The following is a 21,350-nucleotide window of genomic DNA, read 5'->3' on the forward strand; positions in this document are numbered from 1 at the left end:
GTCATAGTGGAAAGTTATGAGAAAATGTGGTCCACTGCAGAAGGGAATGGCAAAACACTTCAGTATTCTTGCCTTGAGAACCCCATGAACAGTATGAAAAGGCAAAAAGATAGGACAATGAAATATGAACTCCCCAGGTTGGCAGGTCCCCAATATGCTACTGCAGATCAGTAGAGAAATAACTCCATAAAGAATGAAGAGACAGAGCCAAAGCAAAAACAACACCCAGTTGTGGATGTGACTGGTAATAGAAGCAAAGTGTGATGCTATAAACAGCAATATTGCATAGGAACATGGAATGTTAGGTCCATGAATCAGGTAAACTGGAAGTGGTCAAACAGGAGATGGCAAGAGTGAACGTCGACATTTTAGGAATCAGAGAACTAAAATGGACTGGAATTGGTGAATTTAACTCAGATGACCATTATATCTATTATTGTGGGCAAGAATCCTTTAGAAGAAATGGAGTAGCCATCATAGTCAACAAAAGAGTCTGAAATGCAGTACTTGGATTCAATCTCAAAAATGACAGAATGATCTCTGTTCGTTTCCAAGGCAAACCATTCAATATCATGGTAATCCAAGTCTATGCCCTGACCAGTAATGCTGAAGAAGCTGAAGTTGAACTGTTCTATGAAGACCTACAAGACCTTCTAGAACTAACACGCAAAAAGATGTCCTTTTCATTATAGGGGACTGGAATGCAAAAGTAGGAAGTTAAGAAACACCTGGAGTAATAGGCAAATTTGGCCTTGGGGTACAGAATGAAGCAGGGCAAAGGTTAATAGAGTTTTAACAAGAGAACACAATGGTCATAGCAAACACCCTCTTTCCAACAATATGAGAGGAGACTCTACATATGGACATCACCAGTTGGTCAACACCAAAATCAGATTGATTATATTATTTGCAGCCAAAGATGGAGATGCTCTGTACAGTCAGCAAAAAGAAGACTGGGACCTGACTGTGGCTCAGATCATGAATTCTTTATTGCCAAACTCAGACTTAAATTGAAGAAAGTAGGGAAAACCACTAGATCATTCAGGTATGACCCAAATCAAATCCCTTATGATTATACAGTGGAAATGAAAAACAGATTCAATGTATTAGATCTGACAGACAGAGTGACTGAAGAACTATTGACAGGGGTTTGTGACACTGTACAGTAGACAAGGATCAAGACCATCCCCAAGAAAAAGAAATGCAAAAAAGCAAAATGGCTGTCTGAGGAGGCCTTACAAGTAGCTGTGAAAAGAAGAGTAGTGAAAGGCAAAGGAGAAATGGAAAGATATACCCATTTGAATGCAGAGTTCCAAAGAATAGCAAGGAGAGATAAGAAAGCTTTCCTCAGTGATCAGTGCAAAGAAATAGAGGAAAATAATAGAACGGGAGAGATTAAAGATCTCTTCAAAAAAATTAGAGATACCAAGGGAATATCTCATGTGAAGATGGACTCAGTAAAGGACAGAAATGGAATGGACATAACAGGAGCAGAAGATATTAAGAAGAGGTGGCAAGAATACACAGAACTGTACAAAAAAGGTCTTAACGACCCAGATAATCACGATGGTATGATCACTCACCTAGAGCCAGGCATCCTGGAATGCGAAGTCAAGTGGGCCTTAGGAAGCATCACTACGATCAAAGCTAGTGGAGGTGATGGAATTCCAGTGGAGCTATCCAAATTCTAAAAGATGATGCTGTGAAAGTGCTGCACTCAATATGCCAGCAAATTTGGAAAACTCAGCAGTGGCCACAGGACTGGAAAAGGTCAGTTTTCATTCCAATCCCAAAGAAAGGCAATGTCAAAGAATGCTCAAACTACCGCACAATTGCACTCATCCACATGCTAGTAAAGTAATGCTCAAAATTCTCCAAGCCAGTACTTCTAGATGAAGTACTTCCAGATGTTCAAGCTGGATTTAAAAAAGGCAGAGGAACCGGAGATCAAATTGCCAAAATCTATTGGATCATCAAAAAAGCAAGAGATTTCCAGAAAAACATCTATTTCTGCTTTATTGACTATGCCAAAGCCTTTGACTGTGTGGATAACAATAAACTGTGGACAATTCTGAAAGAGATGGGAATACCAGACCACGTGACCTGCCTCTTGAGAAATCTGTATGCAAGTCAGGAAGCAATAGTTAGAACTGGATATGGAACAACAGACTGGTTCCAAATAGGAAAAGGAGTCTGTAGAGCCTGTATATTGTCATCCTGCTTATTTAACTTATATGCAGAGTACATCATGAGAAACACTGGGCTGGATGAAGCACAAGCTGGAATCAAGATTGCCAGGAGACATATCAATAACCTCAAATATGCAGATGACACCACCCTTAAAGCAGAATGTGAAGAACTAAAGAGCCTCTTGATGAAAGTGAAAGAGGAGAGTGAAGAAGTTGGTTTAAAGCTCAACATTCAGAAAACTAAGATCATGGCATCTGGTCCCATCACTTCATGGCAAATAGATGGGGAAACAGTTGAAACAGTGACAGATTTCAGTTTTTCAGCTCCAGTGACTGCAGCATGAAATTCTAAGACATTTACTCCTTGGAAGAAAAGTTATGACCAACCTAGATAGCATATTAAAAAGTAGAGACATCACTGCCAACAAAGGCCCATCTAATCAAACCTATGGTTTTTCCAGTAGTCATGTATGGCTTGAGAGTTGGACTATAAAGAAAGCTGAGCACTGAAGAATTGATGCCTTTGAACCGTGGTATTGGAGAAGACTCTTGAGAGTCCCTGGACTGCAAGGAGATCCAACCAGTCCATCCTAAAGGAAATCAGTCCTGCATATTCACTGGAAGGACTGATGCTAAAGCTGAAACTAAAACACTTTGGTGTCCTGATGCAAAGAGCTGACTCATTTGAACAGACCCTGATGCTGGCAAAGACTGAAGGCAGGAGGAGAAGGGGCCAACAGAGGATGAGATGGTTGGATGCCATCACCAACTCAATGCACATGAGTTTGAGTAAACTCCGGGAGTTGGTGATGGACAGGGAGGCCTGGCGTGCCGCAGTCCATGGGGTTGCAAAGAGTAGGACACAACTGATCTGAAGCAAAACTGAAACTTTCAAGCACAGAATGTCAAAAAATGTTTCCAATGTAACTACTTCTTCACATAATGACTCTTCAATTTTTATGTTGGAAAATATATTGCAGATGACTGGTCTGAGATATTTCAGATGTTAAAAATCATAAAGTCACATAATTTTAAAGGTAAATTATTTTAAAATTCATCTAGTCTTAACACCCTTACTTTAAAAATAAAGAAACTCCCTCTCCCTCTGAGTCCAAAAGTCTGTTATACACATCTGTGTCTCTTTCCCTGTCTTGCATACAGGGTCGTCATTGCCATCTTCCTAAATTCCATATATATGTGTTAGTATACTGTATTGGTGTTTTTCTTTCAGGGTGAGATGATTTGGGAGAATGACATTCTAACATGTATACTATCATGTAAGAATTGAATCGCCAGTCTATGTCTGATGCAGGATGCAGCATGCTTGGGGCTGGTGCATGGGGATGACCCAGAGAGATGTTATGGGGAGGGAGGTGGGAGGGGGGTTCATGTTTGGGAACGCATGTAAGAATTAAAGATTTTAAAATTTAAAAAATAAAAAAAACTAAAAAAAAAATAAAAAAATAAAGAAACTATGACCTAATATCTTACCTAGGGCCACAGGGGTAGAAGAACTAGGGGTAAAATCAACTTTTCTATATCCAAATCCATCGCCCTTTGCATTATAAACCACGCTGCCTCTTCTATATCCTTAGTATTTAGCTAAAATACAGATCACCAAAAATAAAAGACATATTTACCAGGAGATGAGAAAGGAGTGCTCGTCCTGGCATAAGACACTGAGGTATTCTGGTCATTTTTAGGCTGCAGCTTCATTTGCTTCTGTTTCCCTTTTGGACTATAAGTAAAAATATATAATAATGAGCAGTTTTTTTCTAGTAGTAATATGTTATTATAGATAGTATGTTACAAAATGCTTAAACTAAGCATAGAAGAAACGTAATATAATTTAAATGAAATACTTCAAACTAGTAATAGGACAAAGTTAAATTTCAGTCATTAAAAAAATTTTTAAAAAGGTTTTGGTATAGTAAAATTCATATAAACAGAGCTTTAGGTTACCGGCTCCATCTTTATACAGGTTTAAGAGTTCTTAAAAAAAAAAAAAAATACCTCTTGGGTCTTGAGATTCCCTCAAAGTAGTTAATAAACTTTAAGAAGTAAGGTAATACATACAAAATGTTTTGAAAACTAAACTGCTACATCAATGTAATATACCTAGGAGCTCTGCTACTAGATAATGAACTGCTGCTGCTTCTTAGACGTTTTCTGTACCGTGGCCTTCTCCTCTTCTGACTCTGGATTGCTGACTTATACTCAGAGATGATATTTTTAATACGACTTTCAAATAAGGCAGACAATCGCAGTGTCATGCTATATATCTGCAAAGGTAGAAATTAGTCTTGTTTTACCAGCTACTTCAATTATATAAAAATAAAAGTTTATAAACATGCTTGAACAATACCAGCATCATCCTTTCAGACATAATATATGTGCTACTTCTACACTTAAAAAATTCTTCCTAAAGAATTAAAACAAGAAACCATTTTCACCTACAAATAATGATTTTTAAAAGAGAATATCCAGTGTTGGGAAGGGTAGGAAAAAACATTCTTATACATTGCTGGTGGATATTTTAACCTGAACAACTTTCTAAAGACAATTGGCTATACATGTCAAAACCCTTAAAATATACATATCCTTTGGTTAATAATTTCTCCACTAGGAATTTATCCTAAGGTAACATCAGAGAATTACACATGCTCATCATGTTCAAGGATGTTAAAGATGTTAGCCACAGCATTATCCATTTAAAGTGAAAAACTAAAAACAACCTGTATCTCTAGCAATAGGATGCTGGTTAAACAACACAAAACCACCTGTATGGTGGAATACAATGGAGACATTAAAACTTCTGTTTTCAAAAAGTAATGATAAAATTGGAAAATATTCATTATATATTTTTAGAAATGCCTCAAAATATAAAACCTAGTAAAAGATATATAAACATTTATAAGTATATATGTAAATGTAGAAAATAAGTCTACATTTATTTTAGAAATATGCAAAAAATATAGGGAAAAATATGAAAAACTATGTGTTCCAAAATCAGTAAAAATTCATTTTATATGAAGTAGAACCAACCATGTATATACCTACTGTGCAACTGATTTTAAAGTTAATCAGATACTAGTGATAAAAAAACATGAAAATTACCTTCTTATTCTTAAGATGTGTAAGTTATGACAGAACATAAAAAAGTATTACATTAAATGTGAGTATGGATAAAGTTATAATTTCCCAATATAGTTCACTAATTTGTTATAATAAAGGGAACATAAATATTCAGAGCTAAATACTTCATATAAATTAATCCTGCCAACCATTTTTATTAAATTATTTATTGAACATATTAAAGAATACTCAAATTTCTACTATTTCTTTCTTTAATTTCTTTTTGGCAAATATAGGTGTTATTTAAGAGTAAAGAAGAGGCAGGTAGGAGAAAGCAAGAGGGGCAGCTTAATTTCTCTTTAATGCTTGTTTGATGATAAACTGTTTCAGAGAAAGTTTAGAAAATCAAACTTGAGAAACTACATCAGAATGATAGTACATACTTGTTTAGCAATTTTAAAGCTGGTTATAGAAAACTGCCTCATATATAACTAAATGCTTAGGTAATTAATCCACCTAATAACGGTTCTTCATACCCGTGACTTTTTATTAGAGGTGTAAGCTTTGGAGTTGCTGAATATTTGGCGAACATCCTTATAAAATTCCAGAGGACTACCATAGTTTCCTGTTTCCAATGTTTCTTTCACAGTGCTGAAGTCCATAGGAGTGTCTATAACATCATGATGATCCTACAGAGAAGAATGTGTTATTAAACACAAAGGCTAAGTAACAATACTATACAAAACAATGGGACTGAGATTTGCATCACCATGAAATAAATATACTGCTCTTTAATCTGCACTTATTTCTTCTTATCCCCCAAATCATCTATTTAATAGAGGTCTTTTGGTGGCTCAGGGAAAGAGTAGGGTTCTGTGGAAGAGCCTTAGCCCTCACCCTTCAATGAAAAACCATTATGACTCTCTCAAGGGACAGAGCAGAAAATTCAGAGCCACTGACTTCATCACTACATAGTTTAGAGTATAGTTGAAAATAGTTAATTTGTGACATCAAATTATTTAATTCTGTGTGAATAATCCCATTTTCTACTTTCATTGAGCAATTTGCCAGGGAGTTGGCATGAGGGCATTCTCCCTAGACTGTCATTAGTTGAAGGTTATAATCAAATCAGTCATGTCTGTGTATTTCTCCTTTTTGTTTTTTAATAAATGTGACACTTTTGCTTTATGTAGAGTCTTCAGTCTCAGATTCATAATTAGTTTGGTTTTTATTTGGTTGGCCAAAAAGTTCCTTCAAGTTTTTTGTAACACCTTATGAAAAACCCAGACAAACTTTTTGGCCAACCCAATAGTTAAAGGTGGGAGAAGATTCTATTTTAGCCTAAATATTTCAAGTTTACTTAAGATGTTCCTAGGGTTATCATATGGAACTACATCTGGAATTTATATCTTATATATACCACTACCACCAGTAATAAACATGTTTTAGAGGGAAAACCATAGCCAATATTAACTCCTTCATCCTATTTAGAATCATTAAGAAGTGAAAGCACATTTCTCTCAAAAAAGAAGCCAAAGGGCCATAAGACAGGGCAGAAGAAAGGTATTATAAAAAGAGGGCAAAAATATTTTTCTAAGTACCAGAAAACACAATCAAATCTTATTGCATTAATATATTTTTAATTTTTTGGCTTAAATAAAAAAAAGTATATTCCAATATAATATGGTTTATGAAACAAAGATTTCTCATAGAGAAAAATTATAGGTAACTTGTATAACATGATGGCCAAAACTCAAAAGACCCACTCAGACGGCTGAATGAAGTCCTACTCAGAATAATCAGCTGCAATTACAGACATAGTTATGTTGTGCAATTGATGTTTTCTACTCTGCTACAGTAGCTTTAGACCTATAGAAACAAACATCTGCCTAGATGCTATGATGAACTCTTGAGAACATGCGTTATTAAAAAAAAAAAAAAAAGTAACAACAACCAAAGGCTTAAGCAAAGGTAAAAAGGCAGTGAGCAAAGTTGGAAAATAGCTTTACAAATTACAAAAGGTTTATTTACAGTATGGACATTTTAAAAAGTAAAATAATACAAAAACAATCAACATATACACCTTTTAAGAGATTACTACGCATACCTCACAAAGAGATGAATCTTGTTGTCCTGGAATAACAGACTCAGAGGATTCACCCTCTTGCTCTTGATGGCCCTATTAGGGTAAAAAAGATATACTGTGTTTCAAAACTACCACAACAAAATATCAAAATTTATAATGCAATTATGATCTAATGCACAAAGATCCATAAATTGGAATGTTTTTACTGACTATAATTTAAGATGAAGGAGGAATTCTACATTCACCATTCTCTATTATGAAAAACACAGGACTAATTTATTCTACCTAAATCCACTACAAAAAACAAATCAAGCTTTGTTGCACATAATTTTGATCCTTATTCGAATGACACTTTTCCCCAACAGAAACCTGTGTATATCGAGAAAACACTGATGCTTGCTAATTTCAGAGGTATTTCTGAAATACTGCTGTATCATTTTTCTGAAAAAGTTAAAACAGATTTGCTATCTGTAATAAAGGTTATTGAACATATAAATAGATAAACTCCTAGAAAAGGTATCCTATAATTTAAAGATCTCATGCTTTTATCTTTGACGAAAAGTAATATTGTATACTGGTTACTCAATAAGTGACCATATTGAATAATATGTTTATTACAAATTAAATAAGGCTGACATACGTTATGAATGGACTCTGAATGGACTCGAGTGTGTAGGAGTGTATTAGAAGTTAGCAAAAAGCATTAAATAAATAACCAAAATAAAAGCAGGAAGGAAATGCAAAGATGTTTAGATTAAAATTTGATTTACAACTGTGTATTTATACACAAAGTATGTCAGCCATTTTAAAAAGTCAGGACTAATCACACTACTCACTTTCACAATTCAGAAATGCACTAACAAAGAAGAAGGAAGGAAAGAAGAAAGGGGAGGAAGAGCTCTTAACTAAACTTAGCATAGTCATTTATGGGAAATTAAAATACATATTGGTAATTATTTAAATAACTATGCTTACTGGGTAGGAAAGAGGATCAGATGGTTGTCGAAATGGCTCTGAGTCTTCACGTTCATAAATGAGCCCCAACAGTTCTTTGCACTGTTTTCTCCAAGCATCAGGATTACACCTTAAGGACTGCCTTCTGCCTCGGCATTTGACCTGTAGATTTTTAAAGAATTATATTTAAAAGCTCTTTCCTGAAGTCTTTATTGATTTTTCTCCTATCTTCTTAATGTTAATATATCTATATAAGATAGAGTACCTGATAGGGCCTACATGGGGTCTCATTGATAAGATGGCTCATTATGTTGACCTTGCAAACAAAGAATAAATCACAGTGATCTGTGAGACTGACCAAATTTCCCAAATGGCATCCTGTTATCTCACTGGTGCCTATCTTCTCAAAGCTGCGAGACCACCAGATTCCAGACCTCCAGCTATGTGACCATCCCTTCAGAGAATTTTTCATTGGTGGACTCATCAGAAAGGAAGAATGTTGTTTCTCCTTAAGAGCCAGTCACCCTGTGATTTGTTTTTCCTCTAACAAATTTCCTTTTCTTGCCTGACTGCCCAGCTCACTCTCTTTTTCTCTGCACTCGCCTTGCATTCTGGTACCAAAACCCAGGAGGGAAGATCCACCATAAACTGGGTGGGCTCCTCTCACGAGCCCACCTGCAGTGGTCCCCTCCCTTGGACCTTGCCGAGAAACTGAGATGAGCTCTGGAACGGGACACTCCACTTGCCTTGCTGGATTGACAATCACACACCAGCCCACATTTCATCCATTGGTTACAAGGGTGAGTGAAATCCCATTCCCTCGGATCCTCTCTTTGACCTGGTTTCCAAGTCCTAGGGCTAGGTGGGAGGATCCCCATGGCCCTCAAGGCCTCGGCCTTGTGCCCCATCTGACTTTGAAATAGGGAATGCCCATTTCAAAGCAGACTATTAATACTCTCTGAGCAAGTCCTGAGAATGGGGATGCCTTTTCTCTTGGACCTTGCTCCTTGCTTTCTCTTGCCCTTGTCTAACCTCCCTATTCTGCCGAAATGGGAAATTCTCAATCTGAGCCCTCAAAATCTACTCCTCTAAAATGCCTCCTATGAAATCTAAAAAGTCTTGGGCTTCCAAGGGGCAATAAAACCAAAAAGACTTATTTACTATTCTAACACTGTCTGGCCACAATACAGATTAATAACAGGTCCCAAAGGTCAGAAAACGGAACTCTCAATTATAATATTCTATGGGACCTCAGTAACTTTTGCAGCAGCAATGGCGAGTGGTTCAGTTCAGTTACTCAGTCATATCCGACTCTTTGCGACCCCATGAACTGCAGCATGCCAGGCCTCCCTGTCCATCACCAACTCCCGGAGTTCACCCAAACTCATGTCCATCGAGTCAGGGATGCCATGCAGCCATCTCATCCTCTGTCGTCCCCTTCTCCTCCTGCCCTCAATCTCTCCCAGCATCTGGGTCTTTTCCAATGAGTCAATTCTTTGCATACTGAAAAGCAGAGACATTACTTTGCCAACACAGGTCCGTCTAGTCAAGGGTATGGTTTTTCCAGGGGTCATGTATGGATGTGAGAGTTGGACTGTGAAGAAAGCTGAGCACCGAAGAATTGATGCCTTTGAACTGTTGTGTTGGAGAAGACTCTTGAGAGTCCCTTGGACTGCAAGGAGATTCAACCACTCCATTCTAAAGGAAATCAGTCCTGGGATTTCTTTGGAAAGAATGATGCTAAAGCTGAAACACCAGTACTTTGGCCACCTCATGCGAAGAGTCGACTCATTGGAAAAGACCCTGATGCTGGGAAGAATTGGGGGCAGGAGGAAAAGGGGATGACAGAGGATGAGATGGCTGGAGGGCAACACCGACTCGATGGATGTGAGTTTGAGTGAATTTCAGCAGTTGGTCATGGACAGGGAGGCCTGGCGTAGTGAGATTCATGGGGTCACAAAGAGTCGGACACAACTGAGCGACTGAACTGAACTCTTCACGTGAGGTGTCCAAAGTATTGGAGTTTCAGCTTTAGCATCTGTCCTTCCAATAAACACCCAGGACTGATCTCTTTTAGAATGGACTGGTTGGATGTCCTTGCAGTCCAAGGGACTCTCATCTTTTTTTTAAAATATAAATATATTTATTTTAATTGGAGGTTAATTACTTTACAATATTGTATTGGTTTTGCCATACATCAATGTTCAGGCTCTTTGCTCTTCACTCTCGACCCTCTCTCTGTGAATCCTGTTCTACTTCTCAAATACTCTTAGCCTACTCTGGGCCACATCCTCCTAATACAATGTCTCCCCATCCCTGTTCAGACTTTTCTTCTTTCTTCAACCCTTCTGACCACAGCTCACCCCCTATCGCTTCCAATCCCCTTGCAGCAACTCCAGATCCAGTTCCACCACCTCCACCCTATGTCCTCTCCTCCCTCCCTCCTTCTCAAGTAGGCCACTGCCACTGCCAAGCTCCCAAACCCCTCCCCAGCCTGTGCCTGAGATAAGCTCTGAGACCTCAGCCTCACCCTTGACCCCAAGGGTCCCAAGGCTTTACCCTGACCTCCCTAGATATCCTCCCTGTACCTAGTCCTGAACAACTTTAAACAGGAAACTTCACCACAGGACCCCACTCCTTCCCCTGCTCCACTCCTCCCTTTATGGGAAGTAGCTGGAGCAGAAGGCATTGTTTGGGTTCATGTCCCATTCTCCCTCACAGATCTATCTCACATTGAAAAGCGTCTTGGCTCCTTCTCCTCAGACCCAGTTAATTATCTAAAAGAATTCAAGTATCTTACCCAGGCTTATGACTTAACTTGGCATGATATTTACACTATCCTTTCCTCTACTTTAGAGAAGAGAATACCAGACCACCTGACATGCCTCTTGAGAAATCTGTATGCAGGTCAGGAAGCAACAGTTAGAACTGGATAGGGAACAACAGACTGGTTCCAAATAGGAAAAGAAGTATTTCAATGCTGTGTATGGTCACCCTGCTTATTTAACTTATATGCAGAGTACATCATGAGAAACACTGGGCTGGGAGAAGCATAAACTGGAATCAAGACTGTCAGAAGAAATATCAATAACCTCAGATATGCAGATAACACCACCCTTATGGCAGAAAGTGAAGAGGAACTAAAAAGCCTCTTAATGAAAGTGAAAGAGGAGAGTGAACAAGCTGGCTTAAAGCTCAACATTCAGAAAACGAAGATCATGGCATCCGGTCCCATCACTTCATGGAAAGTAGATGGGGAAACAGTGGAAACAGTGTCAGACTTTATATCAGACTGATTTTTTGGGCTCCAAAATCACTGCAGATGGTGACTGCAGCCATGAAATTAAAAGACGCTTACTCCTTGGGAGAAAAGTTATGACCAACCCAGAAAACGTACTGAAAAGCAGAGACATTACTTTGCCAAAAAAGGTCCATCTAGTCAAGGGTATGGTGCTTCCAGTGGTCATGTATGGATGTGAGAGTTGGACTGTGAAGAAAGCTGAGTGTCAAAGAATCGATGCATTTGAACTGTGGTGTTTGAGAAGACTCCTGAGAGTCCCTTGGACTGCAAAGAGATCCGACCAGTCCATTCTGAAGGAGATCAACCCTGGGATTTCTTTGGAAGGAATGATGCTAAAGCTGAAACTCCAGTACTTTGGCCACCTCATGCGAAGAGTTGACTCACTGGAAAAGACTCTGATGCTGGGAGGGATTGGGGGCAGAAGGAGAGGAAGAGATGGCTGGATGGCATCACTGACTCGATGGACATGAGTCTGAGTGAACTCTGGGAGTTGGTAATGGACAAGGAGGCCTGGCGTGCTGTGATTCATGGGGTTGCAAAGAGTCAGAAACGACTGAGTGACTGAACTGGACTGGACTTCCTCCGCTTTTCTCCCATAAGACAAGGAACGAGTATGGCAATTCTCTCAGGCACCTGCTTATGAGATACAGAGGACACACAACACTAAGCCTGCATAGGAACCTGGAATGTTAGGTTCATGAATCAAGGCAAATTGGAAGTAGTCAAACAGGAGATGGCAAGAGTGAACGTCGATATTCTAGGAATCAGAGAACTAAAATGGACTGGAATAGGTGAATTTAACTCAGATGACCATTATATCTACTACTGTGGGCAGGAATCCCTTAGAAGAAATGGAGTAGACATCATGATCAACAAGAGAGTCCAAAATGCAGTACTTGAATGCAATCTCAAAAAAGACAGAATGATCTCTGTTCGTTTCCAAGGCAAACCATTCAATATCACAGTAATTCAAGTCTATGCCCCAACCAGTAATGCTGAAGAAGCTGAAGTTGAAAGGTTGTATGAAGACCTACAAGACCTTTAGAACTAACACCCAAAACAGATGTCCTTTTCATTATAGGGGACTGGAATGCAAAAGTAGGAAGTCAAGAAACACCTGGAGTAACAGGAAAATTTGGCCTCAGAATACGGAAGGAAGCAGGGCAAAGGCTAATAGTTTTGCCAAGAGAACACACTGGTCATAGCAAATACCCTCTTCCAACAACACAAGAGAAGTCTCTACACATGTACATAACCAGATGGTCAACATTGAAAACAGACTGATTATATTCCTTGCATCCAAAGATGGAGAAGCTATATACAGTCAGTAAAAACAAGACCGGGAGCTGCCTGGGAGCTGATCATGAATCACTTATTGCCAAAACCAGACTTAAATTGAAGAAAGTATGGAAAACCACTAGACCATTCAGGTATGACCCAAATCAAATCCCTTATGATTATACAGTGGAAGTGAGAAATAGTTTTAAGGGCCTAGATCTGATAGACAGAGTGCCTGATGAACTATGGACTGAGGTTTGTGACACTGTACAGGAAACAGGGATCAAGACCATCCCCATGGAAAATAAATGGAAAACAGCAAAATGGCTGTCTGGGGAGGCCTTACAAACAGCTGTGAAAAGAAGAAAAGCGAAAAGCAAAGGAGAAAAGGAAAGATATAAGCATCTGAATGCAGAGTTCCAAAGAATAGCAGGAAGAGATAAGAAAGCCTTCCTCAGTGATCAATGCAAAGAAATAGAGGAAAAGAACAGAATGGGAAAGACTAGAGATCTCGTCAAGAAAATTAGAGATACCATGGGAACATTTCATGCAAAGATGGGCTCAATAAAGGACAGAGATGGGATGGACCTAACAGAAGCAGAAGATAGTAAGAAGAGGTGGCAAGAATTCACAGAAGAACTGTACAAAAAAGATCTTCATGACCCAGATAGTCACGATGGTATGATCACTCATCAAGAGCCAGACATCCTGGAATGTGAAGTCAAGTGGGCCTTAGAAACCACCACTACGAACAAAGCTAGTGGAGATGATGGAATTCCAGTTGAGCTATTTCAAATCCTGGAAGATGATGCTGTGAAAGTGCTGCACTCAATATGAGAGCAAATTTGGAAAACTCAGCAGTGGCAACAGTACTGGAAAAGGTCCGTTTTCATTCCAGTCCCAAAGAAAGGCAATGCCAAAGAATGCTCAGACTACCACGCAAGTGCACTCTTCTCACATGCTATTTAGTAATGCTCAAAATTCTCCAAGCCAGCATTCAGCAATACGTGAACCATGAAATTCCAGATGTTCAAGTTGGTTTTAGAGAAGGCAGAGGAACCAGAGGTCAAATTGGCAACATCCGCTGGATCATCGAAAAAATAAAACATAAGAGCATTCCAGAAAAATATCTATTTCTGCTTTATTGACTATGCCAAAGCCTTTGACTGTGTGGATCACAATAAACTGTGGAAAATTCTGAAAGAGATGGGAATATCAGACCACCTGACATGCCTCTTGAGAAACCTGTATGCAGGTCAGGAAGCAACAGTTAGAACTGGACATGGAACAACAGACTGGTTTCAAATAGGAAAAGGAGTACGTCAAGGCTGTATATTGTCACCCTGCTTATTTAACTTATATGCAGAGTACATCATGAGAAACTCTGGGCTGGGAGAAGCACAAGCTGGAATCAAGATTGCCAGAAGAAATATCAATAACCTCAGATATGCAGATGACACCACCCTTATGGCAGAAAGTGAAGAGGAACTAAAAGCCTCTTGATGAAAGTGAAAGAGGAGAGTGAACAAGTTGGCTTAAAGCTCAACATTCAGAAAACGAAGATCATGGCATCCGGTCCCATCACTTCATGGGAAATAGATGGGGAAACAGTGGAAATAGTGTCAGACTTTATACCAGACTGATTTTTTGGGCTCCAAAATCACTGCAGATGGTGACTGCAGCCATGAAATTAAAAGACGTTTACTCCTTGGAAGGAAAGTTATGACCAAGCAAGATAGCATATTGAAAAGCAGAGACATTACTTTGCCAACACAGGTCCGTCTAGTCAAGGGTATGGTTTTTCCAGGGGTCATGTATGGATGTGAGAGTTGGACTGTGAAGAAAGCTGAGCACCGAAGAATTGATGCTTTTGAACAGTGGTGTTGGAGAAGACTCTTGAGTGTCCCTTGGACGACAAGGAGATCCATCCAGTCCATTCTAAAGGACATCAACCCTGGGATTTCTTTGGAAGGAATGATGCTAAAGCTGAAACTCCAGTACTTTGGCCACCTCAAGTGACGAGGTGACCCATTGCAAAAGACTCTGATGCTGGGAGGAATTGGGGGCAGGAGGAGAAGGGGACGACAGAGGATGAGATGGCTGCATGGCATCACTGACTCGATGGACGTGAGTCTGAGTGAACTCTGGGAGTTGGTGATGGACAGGGAGGCCTTGCGTGCTGTGATTCATGGAGTCAGAAAGAGTCGGACAGAACTGAGTGAGCGAACTGAACTGAAGCATGTAGGGGCAATGGCTGTCCCCTGAGAAGATCCCAACTGGGATTACCAGGAAGGGAGACCTGGATGAGCAGCCTGTAATCACATGGCTGCTTGTCTCATTGTGGGCCTTCCAAAGGCGGGGCATAAAGCCATCAACTTTGATAAGCTCCAGGAAATAACTCAGTTTGGTTAAGTTCAGTTCAGTCGCTCAGTCGTGTCTGACTCTTTGCGACCCCATGAATCCCAGCACACCAGGCCTCCCTGTCCATCACCAACTGCCAGAGTTCACTCAGACTCACATCCATCGAGTCAGTGATGCCATGCAGCCATCTCATCCTCTGTCGTCCCCTTCTCCTCCTGCCCCCAATCCCTTCCAGCATCAGGGTCTTTTCCAATGAGTCAACTCTTCACATGAGGTGGCCAAAGTACTGGAGTTTCAGCTTCACATCATTCCCTCCAAAGAAATCCCAGGGCTGATCTCCTTCAGAATGGACTGGCTGGATCTCCTTGCAGTCCATGGGACTCTCAAGAGTCTTCTTCAACACCACAGTTCAAAAGCATCAATTCTTTGGCACTCAGCCTTCTTCACAGTCCAACTCTCACATCCATACATGACCCCTGGAAAAACCATAGCCTTGACTAGACGGACCTTAGTCGCCAAAGTAATATCTCTGCTTTTGAATATGCTATCTAGGTTGGTCATAACTTTTCTTCCAAGGAGTAAGCGTCTTTTAATTTCATGGCTGCAGTCACCATCTGCAGTGATTTTGGAGCCCCCAATAATAAAGTCTGACACTGTTTCCACTGTTTCCCATCTATTTCCCATGAAGTGATGGGACCAGATACCATGATATTTGTTTTCTGGATGTTGAGCTTTAAGCCAACTTGTTCACTCTCCTCTTTCACTTTCATCAAGAGGCTTTTAGTTCCTCTTCACTTTCTGCCATAAGGGTGGTGTCATCTGCATATCTCAGGTTATTGATATTTCTCCTGGCAATCTTTTAGTTAGTGCATTCAAATTAGGTTCTAATGAAAGTCAGTTTTTAATTCTGAGCTCTTTATTTTGTTCTATTGGTCTATAAAGTGAAGTCGCTCAGTCATGCCTGACTCTTTGTGACCCTATGGACAGTAGCCTGCACCAAGCTCCTCTGTCCATGGGATTTTCAAGGCACGAGTACTGGAGTGGGTTGCCATTTCCTTCTCCAGGGAATCTTCCCAACCCAGGGATTGAACCTAGGTCTCTCACATTGTAGATAGATGCTTTATCGTCTGAGCCACCAGGGAAGTCTACGCATCCTCATAAAAACAGATGTATAGACCAAAAGAATGAAATAAATTGCTCTGAATTAAACCCACATATATGTGGTCTACTGATTTTCAAAAGAGTGACAAGAATAATGAGCAAATGGTAGTCGCTCATATAAACAGGTGTTCTGAAAACTAGATAGCCACATGTGAAAGAATGAAATTGGATTCATATGTCATACCACACGTAAAAATAAACTGAAAATTAATTGAAAATTTAAACATAAGATTGAAACCATAAGTCTTCTAGGAGAAAACAAAGAAGAAGCTGCTTGATGTTGATGTTGGCAATGATATTTTTGGATGCTATGCCAAAAGTACAGAAAACAAAAGCAAAACTAAACAAGTGAGATTACATCCAACTAAAGAGCTTCTGCATAGCAAAGGACACAATCAATAAAAGAAAAGGTAACTAATGGAATGAGAGGAAAGAGTTGCAAACATATCTGATAAGAGGTTCGTATGCAAAATACATAGGTTACTTCTAAAACTCAATAGCAAAGAAACAAATAATTCAGTTTCAAAATGGGCAAAGTACCAAATAGATATTTCTCTGCAGATGACATATAAATGGCCAACAGATAAGTGAAAATGAGCTCAATAGCACTGATCATTAGAAAATAAAAACCAAAACCACAGTGAGAAGTCAATTTGAGCCTAGGATTTTTATTATTATCAAAGAAGACAAAAGATAAGAAGTGTTGGCAAGAATATAATTTATGGAAAAATTTCCCACTATTATAATAAACTGTATGGAAGTCTCAAAAAAATAATTATATTGTCTTTATACAAACTAATTGTGTAATCAAAAAATAAAAGTTAATGTCAATGTATGTTAAAATCATTTACAATATTCAAATGAAAAAATTTTAAATTTTAATGAGGTACTTAACTATAATTAACATCAACCTTAACACTTAAAATGATCATCTATAATTTTTTATCATAATATTAAGTGATGCTGTCTTGAATTTCTGACAGCATCAATAAGATGCTTTATCACACAGATAGGTTAAGAGCGAACTGAAAGAATAGATCTGACTGCTTTTTTTCCTTTCTAACCACTTAACAAATTCTTTTTTTACAATTTAATACAATTTGAATAGCTCAATCTATTTTTATTATACGTGTGTAATTATTCTTTTAGTGGCTCTTTTGTTTCTTGGATAAATGTTGAAAAATTTTGTAATGACGTTGGCAGATTTTAAATAGTATAGGACTTTTTTCACACTATACATTTCAAAATAATTATCAAGACTTTTCTCAAATATAGGCACAGTGTCTTCTCTAGCCTTTTGAATATATTTGTATGTGTGTGTATGTATATTACACACATAGTCATATATGCTTATATACATATAAAGTGAAGTGAAATCGCTCAATCCACTCACTGAGTCACGAAGAGTCAGTCCGACTCTTTGTGACCCCATGGACTGTAGCCTATCAAGCTCCTCCATCCATGGAATTTTCCAGGCAAGAGTTCTGGAATGGACTGCCATTTCCTTCTCCAGGGGATCTTCCCAACCCAGAGATCAAACCCGGGTCTCCTGCATTGCAGACAGATGCTTTACTGTCTGAGCCACCGGGGAAGCCCCTAGATATATAAGTACATATTGTATATACGTGTGTGTACATTGGTGGCACTATCAAGTTTATATACAGTCTGTGCCCTATGGTATTTACAGTTTATTTATTAGGAACTGATCTTACTGATAACAAATGTTATAGAACATAACCAAAAAAGCAGTAGATTAAACTGTAATACATATCAATGGGTGGGAATTGAATAGAATTTTAAAATAAATTATCACCTGGAGAAAAAGATAACAATATAAGAAGTCAAGCTAGAATTGTGTCCAACACAAAATTTTATGAAGGAAAAATTATTTCACAGACAGTAAATGACTTTCCAAAAATGCACATATGGACAACAGCGAGTTGAAGATTGGAATCCAGGACAATGTCCCCTCTATTCTCACATATTAATGCTACCTAGTGGACGCTTATGTGCCTGTATATCCAGTCCTCCTCTGCTGCACACACAGAAACCTTTCTAGGAACTGTGTCTTCTTTTAACATCCTTATAAGACAAGCTCTTCAACTCATTTTGCACAAATTTTTAGAATGCACATTCTCTCAAACAGTACCACTGTGTTTACTTTTTCTTGGCAGCAGCAAATTAGATTCAGCCTTTGGATCTCATAGTTCCAATTCCAGATTGTCAGAGCGAACACTGCCTTTAAATAACTCAGGGGCTAGACAAAAACCCAGCACAATTTCTAGCCAGGTTAACTGAAGCACTACAAAAATATACAAAATTAGACCCCACTTCAGCAGAGGGCACTATTGTCCTTAACACCCATCTCCCAGTCTTCCCCAGATATCCAAAAGAAACTAAAAAAGGCAGAAGGCCCTCAAACCCCTCAACAAGACCTTATAAATTTCAATTCAATTCAGTTCAGTCACTCAGTCGTGTCCGACTCTTTGCGACCCCATGAATCGCAGCTCGCCAGGCCTCCTTGTCCATCACCAACTCGCGGAGTTATTTAGCCTTTACAATTTTCAATAACCAGGAAGAACAGCTAAAGTTAGAGAAGGCCCAACGAGATCAGGCCAAATACCACCTTTTAGCCACTGCCCTAGTGGCTCCAAGCCTCCATCAACCAACAAAGAAAGGAAGCCACTTGGGCCCTGCTTCAAATGCAGCAAAGAAGGCCACTGGGTTTGCTCATGCCTGAAGCCAAGGTCCTCTTTAGGTCCATGTCCCAGCTGTGGCATAAAGGGACATTGGAAGGTCGACTGCCCAAATTCCCTTCCAGGGATCCAGATATCTCCTCCTGGTTTTCAGCAGGAGTCCTCCAACCCAGCTCTTCCCAGCCTACTTGGACTTGCTACTGAAGACTGAAGGTGCTCAGGACCCCAGTCCCCCAACTCTCATCACCCCTACGGAGCCCAGGGTAACTCTTACAGTGGCAGGTAAGCCAATCTCCTTTCTCACTGACACAGGGGCCACTTACTCTGCTATGCCTGCCTACTCCGGAGAAACCAAGGACTCTCAGGTCTCTGTTATGGGGGTTGACTGTTTAATATCTATACCACTAATAATGGAGCCTCTACCTTGCACACATTAAGATACCCCATTTTCCCATTCTTTTCTCATAATCCCAAATGCCCCTCTCCTATTCTTGGGAGAGACCTTCTCTCAAAATTCAAAGCCTCTATTACTATCCCAAGCCCACCCTCTGATCTAGCCTGGTTACTGCTCCTAACACCCACCGCTTCTGACGTTTGTCTACAATAATAGGCTCCTTTCTGTTTTACCGGACAAAACTCTATAAACAATTCTTACCCTCAACTAGGAACTATACAACCACACCTCTGTAATCACACTTCACATCTCTCTATCGTGTCTCAGAAACTGCAGGACATTTTCTTACTTTCTCAGGAAGACACCCTTCTGCATATTGTGTAAATACTCTTCTTGTAGGGGCTACACTGGTGAGTTCATTGTCAGTTTCAGAGACTACTGACAAGTTCCCAGAAAGACTCCTATTTGCTATCGATTTCAGCTGTTGTCTTCTTATTCCTGCAATTGTTTTTTCTTATGTGGACCTACTACTTATTTATGTCTTCCCACTAACTGGACTTCCCTTATGGTTCAGCTGGTAAAGAATCCATCTGCAATGCGGGATACCCCAGTTCGATTCCTGGGTCGGGAAGATCCCCTGGAGAAGGGAAAGGCTACCCACTCCAGTATTCTGGCTTGGAGAATTCCATGGACTGTATAGTCCATGGGGTCGCAAAGAGTTGGACACGACTGAGCAACTTTCACTTATCACTAACTGGACAGGAACATGTACCCTGGTATATCTGGCCCCCGATATTTCTATTGCTCCTAACAATCAGATCCCTCCTATCCCACTAACTCATAACTGACCCAGATAGGCAATTCAATTCATTCCTCTATTAATCAGTTTAGGAATAGCCACTATAATTAGGACAGGGACCACAGGATTCAAAACTTCTTTAAATTACTATCAAAACCTTTCTAAAGACCTCACTGACAGCCTAGAAGAAATACCTAACAGCTTTATCCAAAACCAGCTAGATTCCCTGGCAGCCGTGGTCCTCCAAAACAGAAGAGGATTAGACTTTTTCACAGCAGAAAAATGAGGCCTATGACTATTTTTGGAGGAAGCCTGCTGTTTTTACACCAGTAAATCAGGCGTTGTAAAGGAAGCAGCAAGAAATTTGACAAACAGAGTCTCGAGAATACGCCAACACCTCAGTAATTCATGGGAAAACTGGTTAAGCAATTGGAATTGGATGCCTTGGATCCTACCTTCTAGGACTTCTCCTTCTACTTTACGCTTATTCTAACTTTTGGCCCATTTTAATGCATCTTTTTTCAAAATTTCTTCAGGATCACTTACAAGCCTTCACCAACCAAACCATCCACGAGCTACTGCTAACTCACTCAGATTATCAAAAACTTCAACTCTACACAAATCCCCTTGATCCGCAATTCACCCTTTTCTTATCTTACCCCTACAATACCCCTGTCCCATTACAGAAGATTGGCAGTTACAGAAGATTGACTTTTGGCCCTTATCCTAAATCAAAAAGATTGGAATGACAGGACCCACATGGGGTCTCATTGATAAGATGGCTCATTATGTTGACCTCGCAAACAAAGAATAAATCACAGTGATCTGTGAGACTGACCAAATTTCCCAAATGGCATCTTGTTATCTCATTGGCACCTATCTTCTTCAAGCTGCGAGACCACCAGATTCCAGACCTTCGGCTACCGTGACCACCCCTTCAGAGAATTTTTCATTGGTGGGGTATAAGAAGGACTCTGTCAGAAAGGGAGAATGTTGGTTCTCCTTAAGAGCCAGTCACCCTCTCTTTTCCCTCTAATAAATTTCCTTTTCTTGCCT

General features: G+C 39.6%; 1 protein-coding gene across 4 annotated transcripts in view; it reads right to left on the reverse strand.

The window, feature by feature from the left end:
* BRWD3 (bromodomain and WD repeat domain containing 3) overlaps positions 1 to 21,350 on the reverse strand; it is a 163,616-nt gene that overhangs the window by 18,777 nt on the left and 123,489 nt on the right. For all 4 annotated transcript variants that reach the window (XM_042242418.2, XM_004022220.5, XM_042242416.1 and 1 more), the window contains 5 exons: positions 8,326 to 8,466; positions 7,372 to 7,443; positions 5,801 to 5,953; positions 4,308 to 4,471; positions 3,830 to 3,927 (listed from right to left, as the gene is read on the reverse strand). In XM_042242418.2, coding sequence (XP_042098352.1) covers positions 3,830 to 3,927; positions 4,308 to 4,471; positions 5,801 to 5,953; positions 7,372 to 7,443; positions 8,326 to 8,466 — 628 coding nt within the window. The remainder of the gene's footprint in view (positions 1 to 3,829; positions 3,928 to 4,307; positions 4,472 to 5,800; positions 5,954 to 7,371; positions 7,444 to 8,325; positions 8,467 to 21,350) is intronic.

The sequence above is a fragment of the Ovis aries genome, chromosome X, assembly GCF_016772045.2.
Source record: "Ovis aries strain OAR_USU_Benz2616 breed Rambouillet chromosome X, ARS-UI_Ramb_v3.0, whole genome shotgun sequence".
NCBI lineage: Eukaryota > Metazoa > Chordata > Mammalia > Artiodactyla > Bovidae > Ovis > Ovis aries.